At 41.1% G+C, this 19,414-nt stretch overlaps 1 protein-coding gene across 1 annotated transcript in view; it reads right to left on the reverse strand.

Moving 5' to 3' along the window:
- hephl1a (hephaestin-like 1a) overlaps positions 1-19,414 on the reverse strand; it is a 57,812-nt gene that overhangs the window by 21,886 nt on the left and 16,512 nt on the right. Inside the window, exons 5-12 of the mRNA XM_017699266.2 lie at positions 13,557-13,811; positions 12,975-13,143; positions 11,860-11,999; positions 11,279-11,410; positions 8,819-9,024; positions 6,256-6,409; positions 5,953-6,165; positions 83-293 (exon numbers count right to left, since the gene is read on the reverse strand). Of these exons, the coding sequence (XP_017554755.2) occupies positions 83-293; positions 5,953-6,165; positions 6,256-6,409; positions 8,819-9,024; positions 11,279-11,410; positions 11,860-11,999; positions 12,975-13,143; positions 13,557-13,811 (1,480 nt within the window). The remainder of the gene's footprint in view (positions 1-82; positions 294-5,952; positions 6,166-6,255; positions 6,410-8,818; positions 9,025-11,278; positions 11,411-11,859; positions 12,000-12,974; positions 13,144-13,556; positions 13,812-19,414) is intronic.

The raw sequence follows: 19,414 nt of genomic DNA on the forward strand, positions 1-19,414 counted from the left end.
AGTTAAAAACAATATGTGTATGCCTATTTCCAGTGTGTGTATGTGTGGAGTTCTTTGTACCTTAATAAAAACTGACACTGACCTATGCTCCAGAGTAGCATTATGTTTCTCCAATTCCCATGTTCGGTTTGGGGCATAGTTCCACACCACTTCTTCTGCAGCTAAATAGAAAATCCTATCAGGCTGAAAGGTAGTGACGGGGTTCTGGCTCTGTAAGCATTGCTTGACTGTGTATATATGACGCATGCCCCCACGATGGTGATCAGTTGTAAGACAGCTCAGCTCAAAAGAACCTGTTGCCAAAGAACAAAGTGCATAAAAGATTAGAGTGTCTAAAGCAAAGATATACATCAGTGTTCACCAAATCTCCCCCTTGAGACATACTTTTCTGCAGTGCTTATACCTGCATCTAACATGCTGCCCACATACTGGAGCCTAGTCGCCAGTCCATTGCAGGGCAGACAGACAGACATACACAATCGCACACACACTCACACCTAGGGACAATGTAGCATGACCAAATGGCCTAACTGCATGTCTTTGGACTGTGGGAGGAAACCGGAGAACTCAGAGGACCACGGTTGGGGAATCAAACCCATATTATATATAATATAATACACATACACACACACACACACACCAATCAGGTATAATATTATGACCACCTCTTTGCTCCCTTTGTAGTTCTACAAATACAGACTGTAGTCCATCTGTTTCTCTGCATACTTCTCTCTCTGCATGTTCTTCTGTGGTCAGGACCCTCCTGGGCCCTCACAGAGTAAGTACTATTTGGTGGATCATTCTCAGCACTGCAGTAACACTGACATGGCGGTGGTGTGTTAGTGTGTTGTGCTGGAACGAGTGGATCAGACACAGCAGTGCTACTGAGTTTTTTAGATGCATACCAAATATTTTTTTGTGCTGCTCCGGACAGGTAACCAGCATATTTACAGTTATAAAACAGAAATAGTAGCAAATGAGAGCAACCTGTGCAACCTGAACAACTATTTTATGTATTTTTAGTTTATTTTGTTTATTTATTATTTTGTGATAATTTTCTGTAAGACTTTTATCAAGCTCTATCACTGGAGTGTAAATACACTTATATTTGCAACTTGTGTGCATTTTTAAGACAACTAGATTAACATTAACACTCAGTTTTTTAAAACCTAGGTCATAAACAATTGATCTACTGTCTCTCTGTTCCAGAGAGATCCCATCACTGCCTGTAAGCATCAGTTAAATGTAAATCCATCCATCCATCCATCCATCCTCAACCGCTTATCCAGGTCCGGGTCGCAGAAGCAGAAGCCTAAGCAAAGAGCTCCAGGCCTCCCTCTTCCCCGCCACCTCCTTCAGCTCTTCCGGAGGGATACTAAGGCGTTCCAAAGACAGTCGAGGGATATAATCCCTCCAACATGTCCTGGGTCTTCCCTGGGGTCTCCTCCCCATCGGACATGTCTGGAACACCTCCCTAGGGAGGTGTCCAGAGGCCATCCTTACCAGATGCCCGAACCACCTCAACTGGCTTCTCTCAACGTGGAGGAGCAGCGGCTCTACTCCGAGTCTCTCCTGAATTGCCGATCCTCTCACCCTATCTCTAAAGGAGAGTCCGGTAACCCTGTGGAGAAATCTCATTTCGGCCGCTTGTATCCGCAATCTCGTTTTTTCTGTCACTACTCAAAGCTCGTGACCATAGGTGAGAGTCGGAACGTAGATTGACCAGTAAATTGATAGCTTCGGCTTCTGGCTCAACTCTCGCTTCACCATGACGGACTGGTATAGGGTCCGCATTAGTGCAGATGCCACACCAATCCGCCTGTCAACCTCCCGCTCCATCCTTCCTTCACTCGTGTACAAAATCCCAAGATATTTAAACTCCTCCACTTGGGGCAAGAATTCACTCCCGACCTGGACAGAGCATTCCACTCTTTTCTGATGGAGGACCATAGTCTCAGATTTAGAGTTGCTGATTTTCATCCCAGCCACTTCACACTCGGCTGCAAACTGGTCCAGAGAGAGCTGGAGGTCCCGGCCTGATGACGTCAACAGGACCACAGCATCCGCAAAAAGCAGACGTGAAATCCTGAGGCCACCATACTGGACACCCTCCACCACTTGGCTGTTCCGAGAAATTCTGTCTATAAAAGTTATGAACAGAATCAGTGACAACGGACAACCCTGGCAGAGTCCAACCCTGACTGGAAACCAATCCGACTTACTGCCGGCTATACGAACCAAGCTCCTGCTCCGTTTGTACAGGGACTGAATGGCCCATAACAACAAGCCCCTCACCCCGTACTTCCGGAGGACTCCCCACAGGATCCCCTGAGGGACGCGGTCGAATGCCTTCTCCAAATTCACAAAACACATGTGAGGACCCTGGTGAGGTGAGCTGGTCCAGTGTTCCACAACCTGGGCGAAACCCGCATTGTTCCTCTTGTAGCTGAGCTTCAACTATCGGTCAGACTCTCTTTTCCAGAACCCCTGCATAGACCTTACCGGGTAGGCTGAGAAGTGTGATCCCCCAATAGTTGGAACACACCTGCTAGTCCCCTTTCTTAAAAAGCGGGACCTCCACCCCAGTCTGCGTTTCCAGGGGGACCGCCCCAGATGCCCACGCAATGTTGCAGAGGCGTGTCAGCCAAGACAGCCCTACAACATCCAGAGCCCTCAGGAATTCCGGGCGGATCTCATCCACCCCCGTTGCTCTGCCACCAGGGAGTTTTCCAACCACCTTGGCTACCTCAGCCCAAGTGATGGACGGACCCTCGCTCGGATCTCCAAGCTTTGCCTCCTCTGGGGAAGGATCATTAGCGGGATTGAGAAGATCCTTGAAGTTTTCCTTCCACCATCCAATGACGTCCCCAGTCGAAGTCAGCAGCCCCCCAGCCCCACTGTATACAGTGTTGTTCGGGAACCACTATCCTCTCCTGAGGCGTCTGACGGTTGGCCAGAACCTTCTTGGTGCCTGTCGAGAGTCTTTCTCCATGGCCTCACCTAACTCCTCCTACACCCAAGTTTTTGCCTCAGCAACCGCGGAAGCCGCAAACCACTTGACCCATCTTTTGCCTCCAGAGTCCCATAAGCCAACCAAGCCCAATAGGACTCTTTCTTCAGCTTGACGGCTTCCATTACCTGTGGTGTCCACCAACGGGTTCGGGGATTGCCGCCATGACAGGCACCTATGTCCTTGCGGCTGACGCTGCATCGACAATGGAGGCACGGAACAGGGCCCACTCGGACTCGATGTCACCAGCCTCCCTCGGTATGCAGTCAAAGCTTTGTCGGATGTGGGAGTTGAAAATCTTTCTGGTAGGTTCCTCTGCCAGACGTTCCCAACAAACCCTGACAACTCATTTGGGTCTGCCAGGTCTGTCCAGTATTTTCACCTGCCATCTGATCCAACTCACCACTAGGTGGTGATTGGTTGACAGCTCCACTCCTCTCTTCACTTGGGTGTCCAAAACACATGGTCGCAAATCCGATGACACAACTACGAAGTCGATCAACGAACTGCGGCCTAAGGTGTCCTGATGCCATGTGCATTTATGCACACCTTTGTGTTCGAACATGGTGTTTGTTATGGACAGACTGTGGCGAGTCCCCACAGGAGGCACTTTCCAGTACCCTGGAATAAGCACAGACAACAGTCAGAGCCCGTTCCCTGACCTGAAGGCGCAGGGAAATAACCCTCTCATCCACCGGGGAAAACCCAAACGTACACGCACTGAGCCAGGGAGCTATGAATAAGCCCACTCCTGCCCGACGTCTCTCACCCCGGACAACTCCAGAATGGAATAAAGTCCAAGCCCTCGAGAGAGAGTCTGTTCCAGAGCCCCTGCCATGTGTTGAGGTGAGTCCAACTATATCTAGTTGGTATCTCTCAGCCTCATACACTAGCTCGGGCTCTTTCCCTGCCAGAGAGGTCACGTTCCATGTTCCAAGAGCCAGTTTCAGTAGCCAAGGATCGGAACGGCAAGACCCCCGCCTTCAGCCCCCACCCAATCCACATTGCACCGGACACCCATAAGCGCCTCTCCTATGGGTGGTGGGTCCATGGGAGAGTGGTTCCATGTTGCTGTTTTCGAATGTTAAATGTTAATCTAAATATCAATTCACTCATACATGTCGTATGGCTGTATTAGCTTCCTTGTTAAATTTTTTGACAGGTCTTGTATGGCTGCCTTTTGAAACAAAGGTGCCTTACAAATATAATGCCATATACATCATATGTTTAAACAATCAGGAACATGCAAAAAGGTCTATGGATTCTATTTTGGCCAATTTAATCATGAAAATTTGTTTATTGTGTCTTGACTGTTCCAAGATGGACGCACAGATGTATTGCCATGACTAAGAACACAAAAAAAAGTTCAAAACTTTAAAAAAAAAAATTTGCATGAACTACTCCATGTGAAAGAAAACCTAAACAAGCTTTTTTACATTCTAGTCTCCTTACTCCACTATGGAGGTACACCAGACAGGTGACACAAAAAGTTATTAAAAGTGACTAAAATTTAGCTTGGTGAGCTAACTGGTTATATTGAAATATTTTTTTCAAACTCGTCTCTGAAAGGAAAGCTGAAAACACTGACTTAAACAGCTGCTTGCCTAGTCAGCCCTTTAGCAAGCACTGCTAGGCTAGTCAGTTGCAAATGTGAAAAGTGGTACAGGTTTGTTGAACAAATACATTTACCCAATATATTTCTATACTAATTTACAAAATATGTATTTGTACAAACGGTACAGGACCCCAAATGTGTGATTCTCACGTCACAGAATGGCCATGGCTAAGTGCCTGAAGACCTGTCACTCTAAATCAGGTGACCAGTAGATACTGCAGGTGAACACCCTCTTTCAACACCCACCTTGTAAAAATGTGCCAAATGTCAGAAACAAAAGAAAGATTCCAGATGCAGAAAATTACAGCAAAGGCTGACAATATAAATATTACATTTATACCAAAATCATTAATAAAATTAGGAAACAAATTTGACTTAATTCTTATTTATTATTTTTGGCACAAAATTAACTTTACTGCTCCTTTCCCCTTTAAAGAACAGGTGGGAAAAAAGCACTGGAAAACTAAATGGCTAACAATTAGCATGCTATAACAGGACCAGATCGAAAAAATCTTAGCAATAGCATGCTAATTGTTAGCCAGAAAGTTCCTCATTTGTTTTCACCTGGGGCACATTCAATCTTAAAACACTGTACACTGTTTTGCTATGGTTGGTCCAAATGGTGCGAAACAGTGTACAACAGGCTTTGATGTGAGTTCTCTTGTATGATGGGTGTATCAGAGGTTTTACCCAATCAGAGACGTGTATATTAACCCTGCCCTATTAAAAAGGCACACAGTGGGTTCTAAAAAAATCCTCTAGCAAAGTACTACTGAGGACATTAGAAGACATGTTTGTACTTTTCCTGTAGTTTTTTATTAGAATAAGCTATGTGTACATTTTCACACACACTCTTTGTCATTATGTCATGATGAAAACATCAACTTTATAATGTAGTTGTTTGTATAATTACTTTTATTCACATATTCAAATTCGTTTCAAAATACGTCTTCTCCTGTAAAATTCTGACTCTTTGGACTTGAACTTTTATCTTATTTTACCCTTTAGGGCTTTCGGTTGAGTTAGATCAGATGTTACCAACCCTCTTTCCTGCAGAGTTTAGCTCCATCCTGCATTTAATATGCTCCCCTACCCATAAATAACACCAATGCATCTTCTCCAAACAACAAAGAACTTCTGAAGAAGTTAATAAGCTGGAGCAGGTGTGGCAGACTGCTGTTGGAACTAGACTCCACATGACGGTAGCTCTCCAGGACCAGGGTTGGTGACCACTTATTTACAAAACTTTCAGTGAACATTTCAGCACAATATGAGGATCATATTGAAAAGCATTTTCTTCTGTAATAATTTCAAGGCAGCCACTTACCATCATTGTTGGGTATCATTGAAACTGTGACACTAGTGTGAGGGAACAGACTGAGTGTATCACGTGTGGTGCCACCCTGCTGAAATGTATTGCCCTGGAAATAAACACCATGGAGATCCACCTCTGTGCCCAAGCCCAACGTGTGCCACACAACATGGTCCCCTTCACACAAATCCAGTCCAGGAAGGTTCCCATACATGAAACCATTTACCGCTAAGAGGGAACACACACAAGACATACACACATTAAGCTGTGTATTCACAGGGGGCAGACTAAGCAAACATACACACTAACAGTACTTACAGTGCATTTTATTGCTCTCCTGAAATTCTTCGTCATTTGGGTCTGTTTCACTGCTTCCAAATTGGTTAATGTTCTGGGTCAGATACCAGCTTTCATTCTCATCCATCACTGTAAAGAGCAGGAAAAACTCCTTTTGCACCTCTGACCCTGTATGCTAGACACACAGACATGCATGCACAAAGGCCAGATGTCAGACGTTTGTAGCAATGTCACAGAGAGACAAGTGGATGTCAGTTGAGTAAATTTAGCAAAAAGATTAAAATCCAATCTCTAATTCAATGTCCTTTTTATTAACCCAAATAGCAAGGTTAAAAAACAAAAAAAACAAATGTAGTTAGCAGGCTAATTCATCACAACACAGATCAGCTGAAAAGATCTAAACAAATTGGCTGACTGCTGAATGCATGCAGATTCTGGCCGATTCCTGTCGCATAGTTTTAGGTTTTATGGTGCTTTCACACCTATCCTGTTTGGTCCAGACTACTGGACTTCGTGGTTTGATCTAAACCAAAATAGCAGGTGAGAGAGGTCCTTCGGACCAATTTTTTATTCAACCAAAAGAGGTGGCCTCGATCTGGATCAAACTGAACAATGGTTCAGTTCTTTCACAATGTGAAAGTTAAGATAGGCTATCATCAGCCATTAAACAATAGAAGAATAAAAAGAACCGGGAGAGAAGTAAAAACGAGCCATGGTAGCACAAGGGGAGAGAAGAAGACAAAATATTTTAATTGGTCCAGCAAAACAATGTCAAAATTCAACTTGAAAAACTTATGAAAATGACAAAACTTAGAACTTATTTTCTGAGAGGATGAGAAAGAGAAAGGATGTTCATTTTTCTCCACTCAAATGGAAAAAACACTGCCAATGTCAGATGCACATGGGGAGAACATGCAAACTCCACACAGAAAGGACCCTGGTTATCCAGCCACGGAACCGAACCCAGGCCCTTCTTGATAGAGGCAACAGCACTACCACCCTCAAAGAAAATGTTGGTAGGTGGACCAAAATTCATCTTTTACTTTGTGAGGAAAACACATTCCATCAAAATAATGAATGCACCTGTGATTTTTTTTTACATAATTTATATAGATACTCTTATTCTAGATTTTCTTTAGGGCAACACACAACACTGTTTAGGCATAAAGAAACTGCAAGGGTATACAAAAATTGGGGGATTTTCTCTTACTGCTTTTAAATGTTACTATTGGGCTATTAACACAAAGTACAGGAGAACATGGCTACAAAAAGACCAGCCTATTATCATCAATACTAAATCAGTGTGGTATAAAATGCATAGAACTCCTTTGTGGAGTAATGAGCAAATTCTAATTCGAGCCAAAATGTTAATTGGTCACTATGGCATAAAGCTGGAATTCCTTATGTTATGCATCTATTTGATAGCAATACTAAGCTATTTTCCTAGCTTCAACCAAGTGACAAATTGACAATATCAACTTCCACATAATCACTTCTGGAGGTATGTCCAAATGCGAAGTACCCTGTCTACATAGTTAGGAAGCCCCATATTCTGCCCCATTGGCAGCCTAATGGAAGAACTACTCATTAGATCATTATCATGTAGCGGCATCGCTCCCAAGAGTTATCTCCTACTGCAAGAACAATTGTGTGACCCTTTTCTCAAGGTGAAGAAACAGTGAATAGGGGACCTAGCTGTGGACATGTCTACTGAGGACTGGAAATTGTTAATATATTAATACAATGTACAAAGTAATGGGTAATAGGCTTATTTAATAATACACAGATGGCACTGAACACCACAACAACTATTTAAATAGAACCTAATACTAGCAGATTCCTGCTGGAGATGTGACGGACATGGCACCTTCATTCTACATATTCTATGGTCCTGCCCAGCACTTACAGCACCTGAATAATATTCAAGAGGTTGTGTTTGAAGTTCTAAACAAAAAGTTTTAAATATATGCCTAACAGTCTATTTCATGTTAAACCACTGAACGTCATGACTTTCACTTCTCTTTTTTTAAAAGAGATAACAACAGATACTACAGAGACACCTGAAGAATTAAGAATGGTCTACAACAATGGCACAGTTTGCTGCTTATAAGAGTAATATAAGTTCTACTGAAAATGTTTGATCGATATAGGCATATGTGGGGCCCTTTCTCCAACTGGTTATCTGTAACTTAAAGGTCAACCTAGTAATCAAGTATTATAAACAGTCTGTAACTTTGTACCTTGAGGTAATTCCAGTTTGGTGGTTCTCTTTTTTCTGTTTTGTAAGTCAGTGTTGATGGTTCTTCAATCAAGTGAATTGGTTCCTTTCTGTTCGTTTATTTCAATTATAATTAGTTATAATATAATTTCAATTAGTTAATAAAAAAAACTATATACTCAATCTACAGTTTGATTACTGTATGTATGTTCTGGATGTCACAAAATGAGCAAGCGGATACAATTCTTACTAGAACCTAAAAGTTTGACCATATTAGTATTGGTGCCTCTGGTGGTCATTATGTAATGCTGCATTGTAATAATAAACTGTCTTTCGTTGTGAGCATGTAGACGAAAAAGAGGTTACCTGTCGACCACTCTCATCCAGAGCTCCTTTTTTGCACACCTGTAAGGGTCCCACCAAGCCAGAATTGGTATCCAGGATAGGATTTGTCCCAGAGTAATACAAATATGACAAGCAGGGTGGATCACTAAGTGAGGGACCTTCTGTCACACTCCAGCGATAGATGAATGTCTGCCCCGGATCCACACTGGCCCCATCTTTCTGAGAACCTAAAGCGAACAAAGGTAGAGTTGTCCAATGCTCGATCCAGAATTTAAGGTTTTGCTAATGAGAGAAGTCTATATAATGAGAAATCTAAAGTAGTGTGCAAAAGACTACCCTTCAATTAATTTCCAGTCAAGACAGTACAAGTTATTTATTTTTCAGGAGATGATTTGGAGGAGATTAGATATTAGACAGTCCACTTTCATAAAAATGGAAAACTAAAAAGAAAATAAGTGAAAAAAGGTGTTTCCATAACTGGAGCTAAAAAATGTATTAAACATACTGAGAAATTGATCATGTAATGCAACCATCAAAACCACCACCTAAACATTCACCATCAGAAAAACAGCACTTATGGCCTTCAAGGTAAGCCTTGTAAAGTCCTTTAAAAGTGTTACCTGATTAATTAAATTCAAAATCACAAATTGTACAGATATCTGCTAAGGTTTATTATAAATGCTTTGATTGTGATACAGATAGACCCACATAAGTAATTTGATGCCCTTCAGCAGTTGCTATCTGAAACCAATTAAACCAAAGATATAATGTCACAAAACATTATATATATTATATATCTATACATTATATTATACCAAACTCTGGTGTGAACTAGATGTGAAAACTATATATGAAAAGAAGCCTAAGAGATTCTTCAATTGAAAGAATGCTACTCAACATTGTGGGTCTGAAAGGATGTGTAGTTGTCAAGAAGTTGTTACTGAGAAAACGGAAGTAGACAAAAAATTGCACATCACAAACACAGCCACCCCAGAGCCCAACACTTAACATCATTGAATGTGTTTGAGATTACTGGGATCATGAGAAGGAGAAAAAGCAACCAACTTCTAAGACTAAACTGCAGATTTCTTTGAAAAACTGAAAGCAAATCTCCCAAAAAGAATATACACTGCTCAAAAAAATAAAGGGAACACTCAAATAACACATCCTAGATCTGAATGAATGAAATATTCTCATTGAATACTTCTGTACAAAGTTGAATGTGCTGACAACAAATTCGCCAACTCCTGGACAGTCTGTAGTGCAACGTGGCGTTGGTGGATGGAGTGAGACATGATGTCCCAGATATGCTCAATCGGATTCAGGTCTGGGGAACGGGCGGGCCAGTCCATAGCTTCAATGCCTTCATCTTGCAGGAACTGCTGACACACTTCAGCCACATGAGGTCTAGCATTGTCCTGCATTAGGAGACATTAGAACCCAGGGCCAACCGCACCAGCAAATGGTCTCACAAGGGGTCTGAGGATCTCATCTCGGTACCAAATGGCAGTCAGGCAAATCGCTCTCCACGGCGTCTCCAGACTCTGTCACGTCTGTCACATGTGCTCAGTGTGAACCTGCTTTCATCTGTGAAGAGCACAGGGTGCCAATGGCGAATTTGCCAATCCTGGTGTTCTCTGGCAAATGCCAAGCGTCCTGCACGGTGTTGGGCTGTGAGCACAACCCCCATCTGTGCACGTCGGGCCCTCAAACCATCCTCATGCAGTCAGTTTCTAACCGTTTGTGCAGACACATGAACATTTGTGGCCTGCTGGAGGTCATTTTGCAGGGCTTTGGCAGTGCTTCTCCTGTTCCTCCTTGCACAAATGCAGAAGTAGCGGTCCTGCTGCTGGGTTGTTGCCCTCCTACGGCCTCCTCCACGTCTCCTGGTGTACTGGCCTGTCTCCTGGTAACGCCTCCAGCCTCTGGACACTATGCTGACAGACACAGCAAACCTTCTTGACACAGCTCGAATGGATGTGCTTTCCTGGATGAGCTGCACTACCTGAGCCACTTGTGTGGGCTGTAGAGTCTGTCTCATGCTACCACGAGTGTGAAAGCACCACCAACATTCAAAAGTGACCAAAACATCAGCCAGAAAGCATAGGTACTGAGAAGTGGTCTGTGGTCCCCACCTGCAGAACCACTCCTTTATTGAGTGTGTCTTGGTAATCGCCAATAATTTCCACCTGTTGTCTATTCCATTTGCACAACAGCATGTGGAATTGATTGTCAATCAGTGTTGCTTCCTAAGTGGACAGTTTGATTTCACAGAAGTTTGATTTACTTGGAGTCATATTGTGTTGTTTAAGTGTTCCCTTTATTTTTTTGAGCAGTGTATATCTTGAAAAAAAATGGTCAAAAGATTTCATTACTGAGGTTATGTTTAGACAGTATTTTGCCAAAATAACACACAATTCTATGGAAAACCTGTATAAAGGTAGTTATACAAGTGTGTGTGTGTGTGTGTGCGCGCCTCACCATCCTGATATGTTGTTCCTTCATAAACTTTATCATAATGTAGGCCATGAGGCTGCATACTGAAGGCACGCTTAGCCATATTTTTAAATGTTACGACAATGACATCTCCAGTTTCTGCCCTGATGACTGGACCTGTGGAAAACAGAAATTATATCAAGAAAGAAATTCCACAAAATCAAACATGCACACACAGACACGGGGAAATAACTGATGTTTATTGATCACGAGTGAACACATTCTTTCTGTGGCCACTGTGACAGTTTTCACAGTACAGGCTTATTTCATCTGCTGAATCACTCATTAACTTTCATAAATAAAAGAGAACTTATGCCAATTAGGCCAGATACACTGGGTCATTGAGAGGTCATATAAAGGTTATAAAAACATTTTATGTATATAATCTAATAAATAACAGCCTATTAGTGGTCTAACACTCACTTTCCACTGTGGTTTAATTATGAGGATGGCATGGGACATAAATCAAATACAAGTGCTAGTCAAAATGAAATTATTAAAAAGGTATAAATAATATTAAACAAAATAGCTATACCATTAACTGTATATATTTAAAGAAAACTTACCCAAAATGCCAAGGTGTTGTTCTGAGCCATGTTGTGATAGCTTTTTTTGAAATGTGCTGTCACTGTACTGAACATATCTGGCCTTCCAGTACCTTCCACCCAGCTTACCCCCCTTATTAGTAAAGAATTGTTCAGAGTCACTGCAAAGAGAGAAATATCAACTCTCAAGTGTTTGCCTAAGAGTTACACTGTGTTCTAAAAGAGCACTTATTTACAGTTGCATGCAAAGGTTTTTGTACCCCTGGCGAATTACATGTTGTGAAAAAAGCAAACACAATCTGCAGCACAAACTCTAAGCAGGCTAAGGCTAAGCTAACTAGTGTCTACAATGCAGGGGAAGGCTATAAAAAGAAAGTGAAAGTGCTTCCAGTTTGCAATTTTCACTCTTCAAAATGTCATCAAGAAACAGCTGTTAAATGGAATCTATGGATCTTGGATATAACTGCTTGTATGAATGGCCAGAAAGGCAAAGCAAAACAACCGTATGACAGCACAGGAAGGTTTAGCTTTTTCAATGCATCTGCATGTATGAGCCATCAGAAGGAAACCTTACCTGCAACCTCATCACAAAAATCAACATCTGAAGTATGATAACCCAAATCTAGATAAGCCATGCCACAAGGGGCATTTTGGAAATAAGTGCCATGGATTGATGACGTTAAAATGTAACAATTTAATCACAAAAATGTTTACTGAAAAAAAAGAGCAATATTTTACAAAAAAGAACACCTTGTCAAAAATAATGCATTCCATTAAATAACAAATATCAAATTCTGGAAGCAAATATGATACAGTCAGTCAAGAAACTGAAGCTGAATACAGGCTGTCTTCTATAACAAGACAAATCCAAAACAGCTCAAAATCCACCGTGAGCTACTTCAAGAAATAAAAGCTGAAGATCTTGGAATGGCCAGTCTTTTAAATGTAAAGTCATGGCTGTGCACACAAGAGAACCTAAGATCAAAGAACAGTGTATGGCAAGGAAAAGTGGGTGGAACTTCCAAAAAGAAGAAGAATAGACTCCTAGCTGGCTACACAAAGCATTTGCAAGTTGTGATATCTACCAAAAGAGACGTTACTAAGTACTGTGCATACATTTGCATGTATATATTTACCTGTTTGTTGCATTCAATGGTTTATCGGTTAATACGTTTTTCCCTGAGGGAGCATAGTCCCAAAGATGTTCCTCTGCAGCAATGTAATAATGTCTCTCATGGCCAGAGGGTGCTTTGGGTGTAGTATCATTCCCACAAAGAGAAACCTGATAGAACATCTGCATACCTGCTGCTCATTGTGGTGGTAGCAGTGAGGTTCAAAGACAAAAAAAGCATGAGAGTATTTTGGTTGTGATGTACATCAAACAAAGTTAAACAACAAATAAAATCAGTTTTGAGCCACTAAAACACAAATTTCTTTAAAATATATGATCATCTTTCAGTCATAATAATAATAATAATAATTTTAGAATAATATTTTATAACTAAAATCTATACAAATACATACTTACCACTGTTTATACAGTTACTATGTATGTCCAAAGTATGTACCTGAAAATTACTTATAAGAACTTCATACTTATATATTAAATACTAACTGTACCCTGAAATAAAGAGCTACTGCAAGATTTCATTCATTCCAAATGTGATGCTATGCAATAACTACTTCATGAGATATTATATATACTTCAAAAGAGATACCTCTCATGTGATCGTTGACCTGGCAACTAAGCCTCCACTTCCCAGGTGTCTTGGGAACCATTACTGCAGTTACAAAGCTGGCAGGAAAAAGACTGAGCACATCAGTGCGATGACCACGATCAAGTAGAGTATGGCCATGGAAGTAGGCAGAGTGAATGTCAACTTCATTTCCAATTCCAAAAAGATGCCAAGACACACTGTGTCCGACACATAAATCTATTGGTGGCAAGTTCCCATAAACAAATCCGTTTATTGCTGAAAGAAAGAGAAACAAAAGAGAAACTGAAAAACACAAATCCATGGTGAGAAAGGACATCTGCCAATATGAGTATTATTATTATTATTATTATTATTATTACTACTACTACTACTATTATTATTATTATTATTATTATTATTATTGCTGTTATTATTATTGCTGTTATTATTATGTGCAAGCTTAAACTGTGAAACTGAGAGACAGTATATAGTAGATAGTTAAGCTAATGGCTGATGTTTGTTACTTGCAATCCTTGTCTTTTATATTATCCTTGACCTTCAAAAACCCACACTAATACTGTATTATTTTAAAAATAACAGCGTTTTCAAACGTTCTTGGAGTAAAAATAAGTTTATAAGATCTTGAAGGATAAGACTCCATAATACCCAGTGACAAGTCTGGAGAAAACATATTAGTTTGTCACTGTTACATGATTAGTGCAGCAGCCAGAACACAATCTAAGACAAAAGCAGGGGTGTCACAATGTGCATGGTAATATTAATTTTGATACAAAGGTTGCAAGACATTACACTCTATGAATTGAATATATTTAGAATTCATGCTATTAAACACATAACACTGGGAATCTATTATTTTCCTAAAAACTCCACTGCAGAGCTCTTAGCACTGGAAAAATCTGGTTTAGTTAGCCTACTTTGGATGTTTGAAATGGTTCCTCAGTGGTTTACAATTATGATGGGCAAAGAGTGATAGATCGAATAGTTATAGTTATAGTTTGCTGATGGTGAGGATCAGATATCTATGCTAATTCCTCAAATATGTTAACGTGGAGAACACGCATGGAGGAAACATGCCATATTTAATTTTTCTATTTAAATTTTCCATACTGTCTTATATGGAACAAAAGGTTAAAGGTGGAATGGAAAATTGTTTAAAAGAAGCTGGCAACGACTTCCGGCTAGGTATGCGTTCCGAATAGATGTGCGTTAGCACCGCTCCCGTAACTACACACTAATATACTTGCTGCTTTTGCGACAACAGAGTTACTACCTTGTTGAAAACTCCCTGACGCCTTTCTTACCTGGACCAGGATTAGTGTGATGTCGCGCAATATGAGAGAGAGAAGCTTGCTCAAAACTGCACCCACCGTGGCTCGCTCACAGTCAACTCTGGAGCAATCGCTAAATGCGGGAGCTAGCTCGGGGCGACATGCTAAGGACTCTACCGGCTCTCGAGCCCACGCAGCGGGCAGCCCCTCCCCCGACATGGCGGCACCCTCAGAGAGGCCTAGCTCCCCGGCAGCTAATCCCATGGCCGACTCAGCTGACGCTCCGCCCTGGTTCCTGTGAGCGCTTGAAAGCTTGAAAAGTTCTTTGCTCTCAGAGAATACTGTGGCTCTGTCCAGTGCTCTACAGCCCATTGCTGACACTCTGGACTCAATCAAGCAAACGCTCGAATCTCATTCGGGGAGCATCAAAGCCCTGGAAGCCTCTACTTCAGATCACAGCGATAGGATAGCGCAACTGGAAAATCAATGCAGCTCTCTCACTAAGGAAAACTCTGCACTGCTTGATAAGCTAGATGACCTGGAGAACCGCTCCCGTCGCTCCAATTTGAGAGCCATCGGAATCCCAGAGAAGATGGAGGGCGCCGATCCAACAAAGTTCATGACAGATCTGCTACTGGAGGCATTCGGCTCGGACTACTTTCATCATCGGCCTATTCTGGAAAGGGCGCATCAGCTCGGCCGATCAGCTGCAGCAGGCGGCACGGACTCTAACAAGTCGAGGCCCTTCATTATGCTCTTTCACTCATTTCAGGACAAGGAACGTGTCCTTCGGAGGAGCAGGGAAGGTGTGAGTTTTCGAGGTCACAGCATCAGATTTTTCCAGGACTATAGCGCGGACCTTTCTCAGCAACGGGCCGCTTTTCGTGCGGTGAAAGCCGCGCTATATAAAGAAGGGGTCCGGTTCAGTTTGCTCTACCCGGCCCGACTACGTGTTGTTTCCAAAGATGGTTTCCAGTTTTTTGAAACTCCGGAGGTGGCACAGGCTTTTCTGAAAAATCACTATAACCGTTGAGCCACTCGGATGTCTTGAGGAGTAACTTTGTTGCTTAACACCAGTGTCTCAATTTAGTTTCCTGATTTTATGCGTCGTTAAACAGTAAGAGTTCACTTACACTTGACTGTGATAAAAGTTCTCTCAACACACAAGCTGCAGTGTAGATATGACTAAGGTACAGTTCTTAAATTTTTGCAATTACCGTTATTTTCAGATTGATTATGCACATACAAATTCTTCTAGGTTATCTAAGTTATAATCTTCACTTGTTGTGGTTTCTTCTTACATATTCTATGTATATAGTACGCAGGCTCAGCCTATCTGATAACATGGTGTCTAGGGAGCAATAGAAAATGCACAATTATAAAGGTTAACGCACATAAATACTTAGTTTGTGCAGTCAGTAAACATGTCTGGGTACTGGATCTTTATTTTATTTTATATTTTAAAATTTTCCCCACTCATTTTCTGTTGTCGCTGAGTACACTTTCCCATTGTATAGGAATGTGGTAGCGTTTGCGGGGGTGATGTCGCATTTAATAAGTACATGTGCTTGACATGTTTTAGGCTAGTCTGTTTGAGATGTGTTCACCGGAAGTACTTTCACAGTGGGTTTGATTGTTCAGAGGGCTGTAGATCCCTCTTGGTGACGGGGTGTGTTGTTGTGTTTGTGTGTTGCTGTGGATGGTCTTTTTGGGATTTTTTGTTTTTTCTGTCTTGTTTTTTTTATTTTATTTTATTTTTTGTGTGTGTTCCCTCCCCAAAGTCACTTTCTCTATCTTCTCCAGGTCGCTATGCTTTCAGCCTTTGTCTGCATAATACACCTATGTTCTCTACCGCATCATCTATTTGTCTCTTCTTCTCATTTAAACAATGGCTTCCAATATAAATAATCCGGTTAGATTTATTTCCTGGAATATCAGGGGCTTGCAGTCTCGAATTAAAGCTGTAAAGGTCTTTAACCATATTAGATCCATGAAGGCGGATATAATATTTCTCCAAGAAATCCACCTCTCCAGATTTGAGCATACCAAACTGAGTAAGGCCTGGGTTAACAAAGTATTTCACTCTAACTATAGTAGTAGATCTAGGGGAGTAGCAATATTGATTAATAAAAGAATACATTTTACGCCTTCCAATATCATATCTGACCAGTATGGTAGATATATTATTGTAGTAGGCTCACTTTTTCAAACTCCAGTGGTGTTAGTTAATATATATGCACCAAATAGGGATGATGTGGATTTTATGGATAGGTTGCTGTCCATAATTCCTGATCTAAATTCGCACAAATTAGTTCTCGGAGGTGACATTAATAGTGTTATGAACCCCACACTAGATCGATCAAAACTGACGTCAACAGTAACCTCAAAAATGGCATCATCGTTGTCCTGCTTTATGGATGAAAATGGTTGTGTTGACCCATGGCGCGAACTTCACCCTCAGTCAAGATCTCTCTCTTTCTATTCTCATGTACATTCTTCCTTTTCTCGAATTGACTATTTATTTGTCAATCGGGAGCTCATGCAGTTTATTACCCAAGTTCAGTATTTGCCGATAGTTATTTCAGACCATGTGCCACTACAGCTGGATCTTACCTTCAGTCATTATCAGAGAGACCCCCCTCAATGGCGTTTTAATCCAACACTACTCTCAGAGGAGAATTTTTGTACAACGATCTCAGATTCCATTTGTTTTTTTTTTTACACACTAACAAAACTGATTCTATTTCGAATTCAGTGCTATGGGAGTCGCTCAAAGCTGTTATTCGGGGTGAAATTATCTCCTATGCCTCGTACATTAAGAACACCAACAAGAAAAAGTTGGACGAGCTTTCTAGTTCTATATTATCTTTAGACAGTCAGATTTCTTCCTCTCCAACTCCAGAATTAATTAAAAAGCGCTTGACCTACAAGCAGAATTCAATTTGTTTTCCACAAAATATGCTGAAGCCTTTATTTTACGTTCTCAAGGTTTTTTTTATGAATATGGTGAAAAAAGTGGGCGACTACTAGTGCATCAGTTAAGGAGACAGGCTGCATCCAGACTAATACATCAAGTTAGGGACACTCATGGAAATTTGTTGACTCATCCTAAAGACATCAACAAGGCTTTTAAAAATTACTACTCTTCATTATATACCTCGGATGGCCCGACTGATACTATTGCTATGCACTCATTTATAGAAAAACTAGCACTCCCGGTTCTTGATCCTATACTGGCTGAAGAGTTAGATCGCCCATTCACGGTAGCGGAAATCTCAGAGGCTATTAGATCATTAAGTAGTGGTAAATCCCCTGGATCAGATGGGTTTGGTATAGAGTTTTTTAAGAAGTTTGACAACCAACTATCACCTCTTTTGCTGGAGGTATTTAACGAGTCACTGGATAGGGGTTCTTTGCCCCCTTCCCTGACGCAGGCTAATATCTCACTTATAGCTAAAAAGGATAAAGATCCCACTTTTTGCAGCTCATATCGCCCCATCAGTTTACTTTGTAACGAGCACAAAATCTTAGCTAAGATTCTGGCCAAACGCATTGAAATTGTCCTCCCTTCTATTATATCAAAGGATCAAACAGGCTTTATTAAAGGGCAGCATTTATTTTCTAACATTCGTAAACTTCTAAATATATTATATACATCAGATAATTCCAGAAGCTGTTGTTTCGCTAGACACAGAGAAGGCCTTTGACCGTATAGAATGGGACTATTTATTTTTTGTTCTTAATAAATTTGGGTTCGGAAATATATTGATTTCCTGGATTAAGCTGCTCTATACTGCACCATTAGCTCGTGTCCATACAAACTCTGTATATTCTGATTATTTTTTTTTACACAGAGGTACACGCCAAGGATGTCTTTTATCGCCCTTACTTTTTGCTATTGCCATAGAACCTCTCTCAATTGCTCTTAAAACTGCTCCTGGAGTACAAGGAATCATGAGGTACGGAATTGAAAATAGAGTTTCCCTCTATGCGGATGATCTCTTGATATATATAACTCACTCCCTGTCTGCCATCCCTGTTATTAATTCCATTTTAGTAGAATTTGGTTCATATTCAGGCTATAAGCTAAATTTCTCCAAAAGCACGTTTTATCCAATTAATGCTGCTGCCTGTACAATTACACAAACGGAAATCCCCTTTAGGCTGGCACCTGACGGATTTAAATATCTAGGTGTTAATATTACTCGCAAAATATCACTTATTCAGGATGCCAACTTCTCCCCTCTACTTACTAAAATGTGCAGTGACCTGCAGAGGTGGAGTAACCTTCCCCTCTCTTTAGTGGGTAGGGTACAGTGTATTAAGATGAACGTCCTTCCTAAATTTTCGTTTTTATTTCAATGTCTTCCTATTTTTCTCCCCAAATCCTTTTTTGTTTCTATAGATAAGACTGTCACTGGGTTTATTTGGGGTGGTCGTGTCCCCCGTATCAGGAAAGGAATTCTTCAGTGTCCCCGTTCTTCTGGAGGCTTGGCCCTCCCTAATTTTATGTATTACTACTTTGCAGCCAACATACAAAAAATGGCATTTTGGTTTAAAAACCCAGAGGCTGCATGGTGTATTATGGAA

Source organism: Pygocentrus nattereri, chromosome 19 (genome assembly GCF_015220715.1).
Source record: "Pygocentrus nattereri isolate fPygNat1 chromosome 19, fPygNat1.pri, whole genome shotgun sequence".
NCBI classification, from domain to species: domain Eukaryota; kingdom Metazoa; phylum Chordata; class Actinopteri; order Characiformes; family Serrasalmidae; genus Pygocentrus; species Pygocentrus nattereri.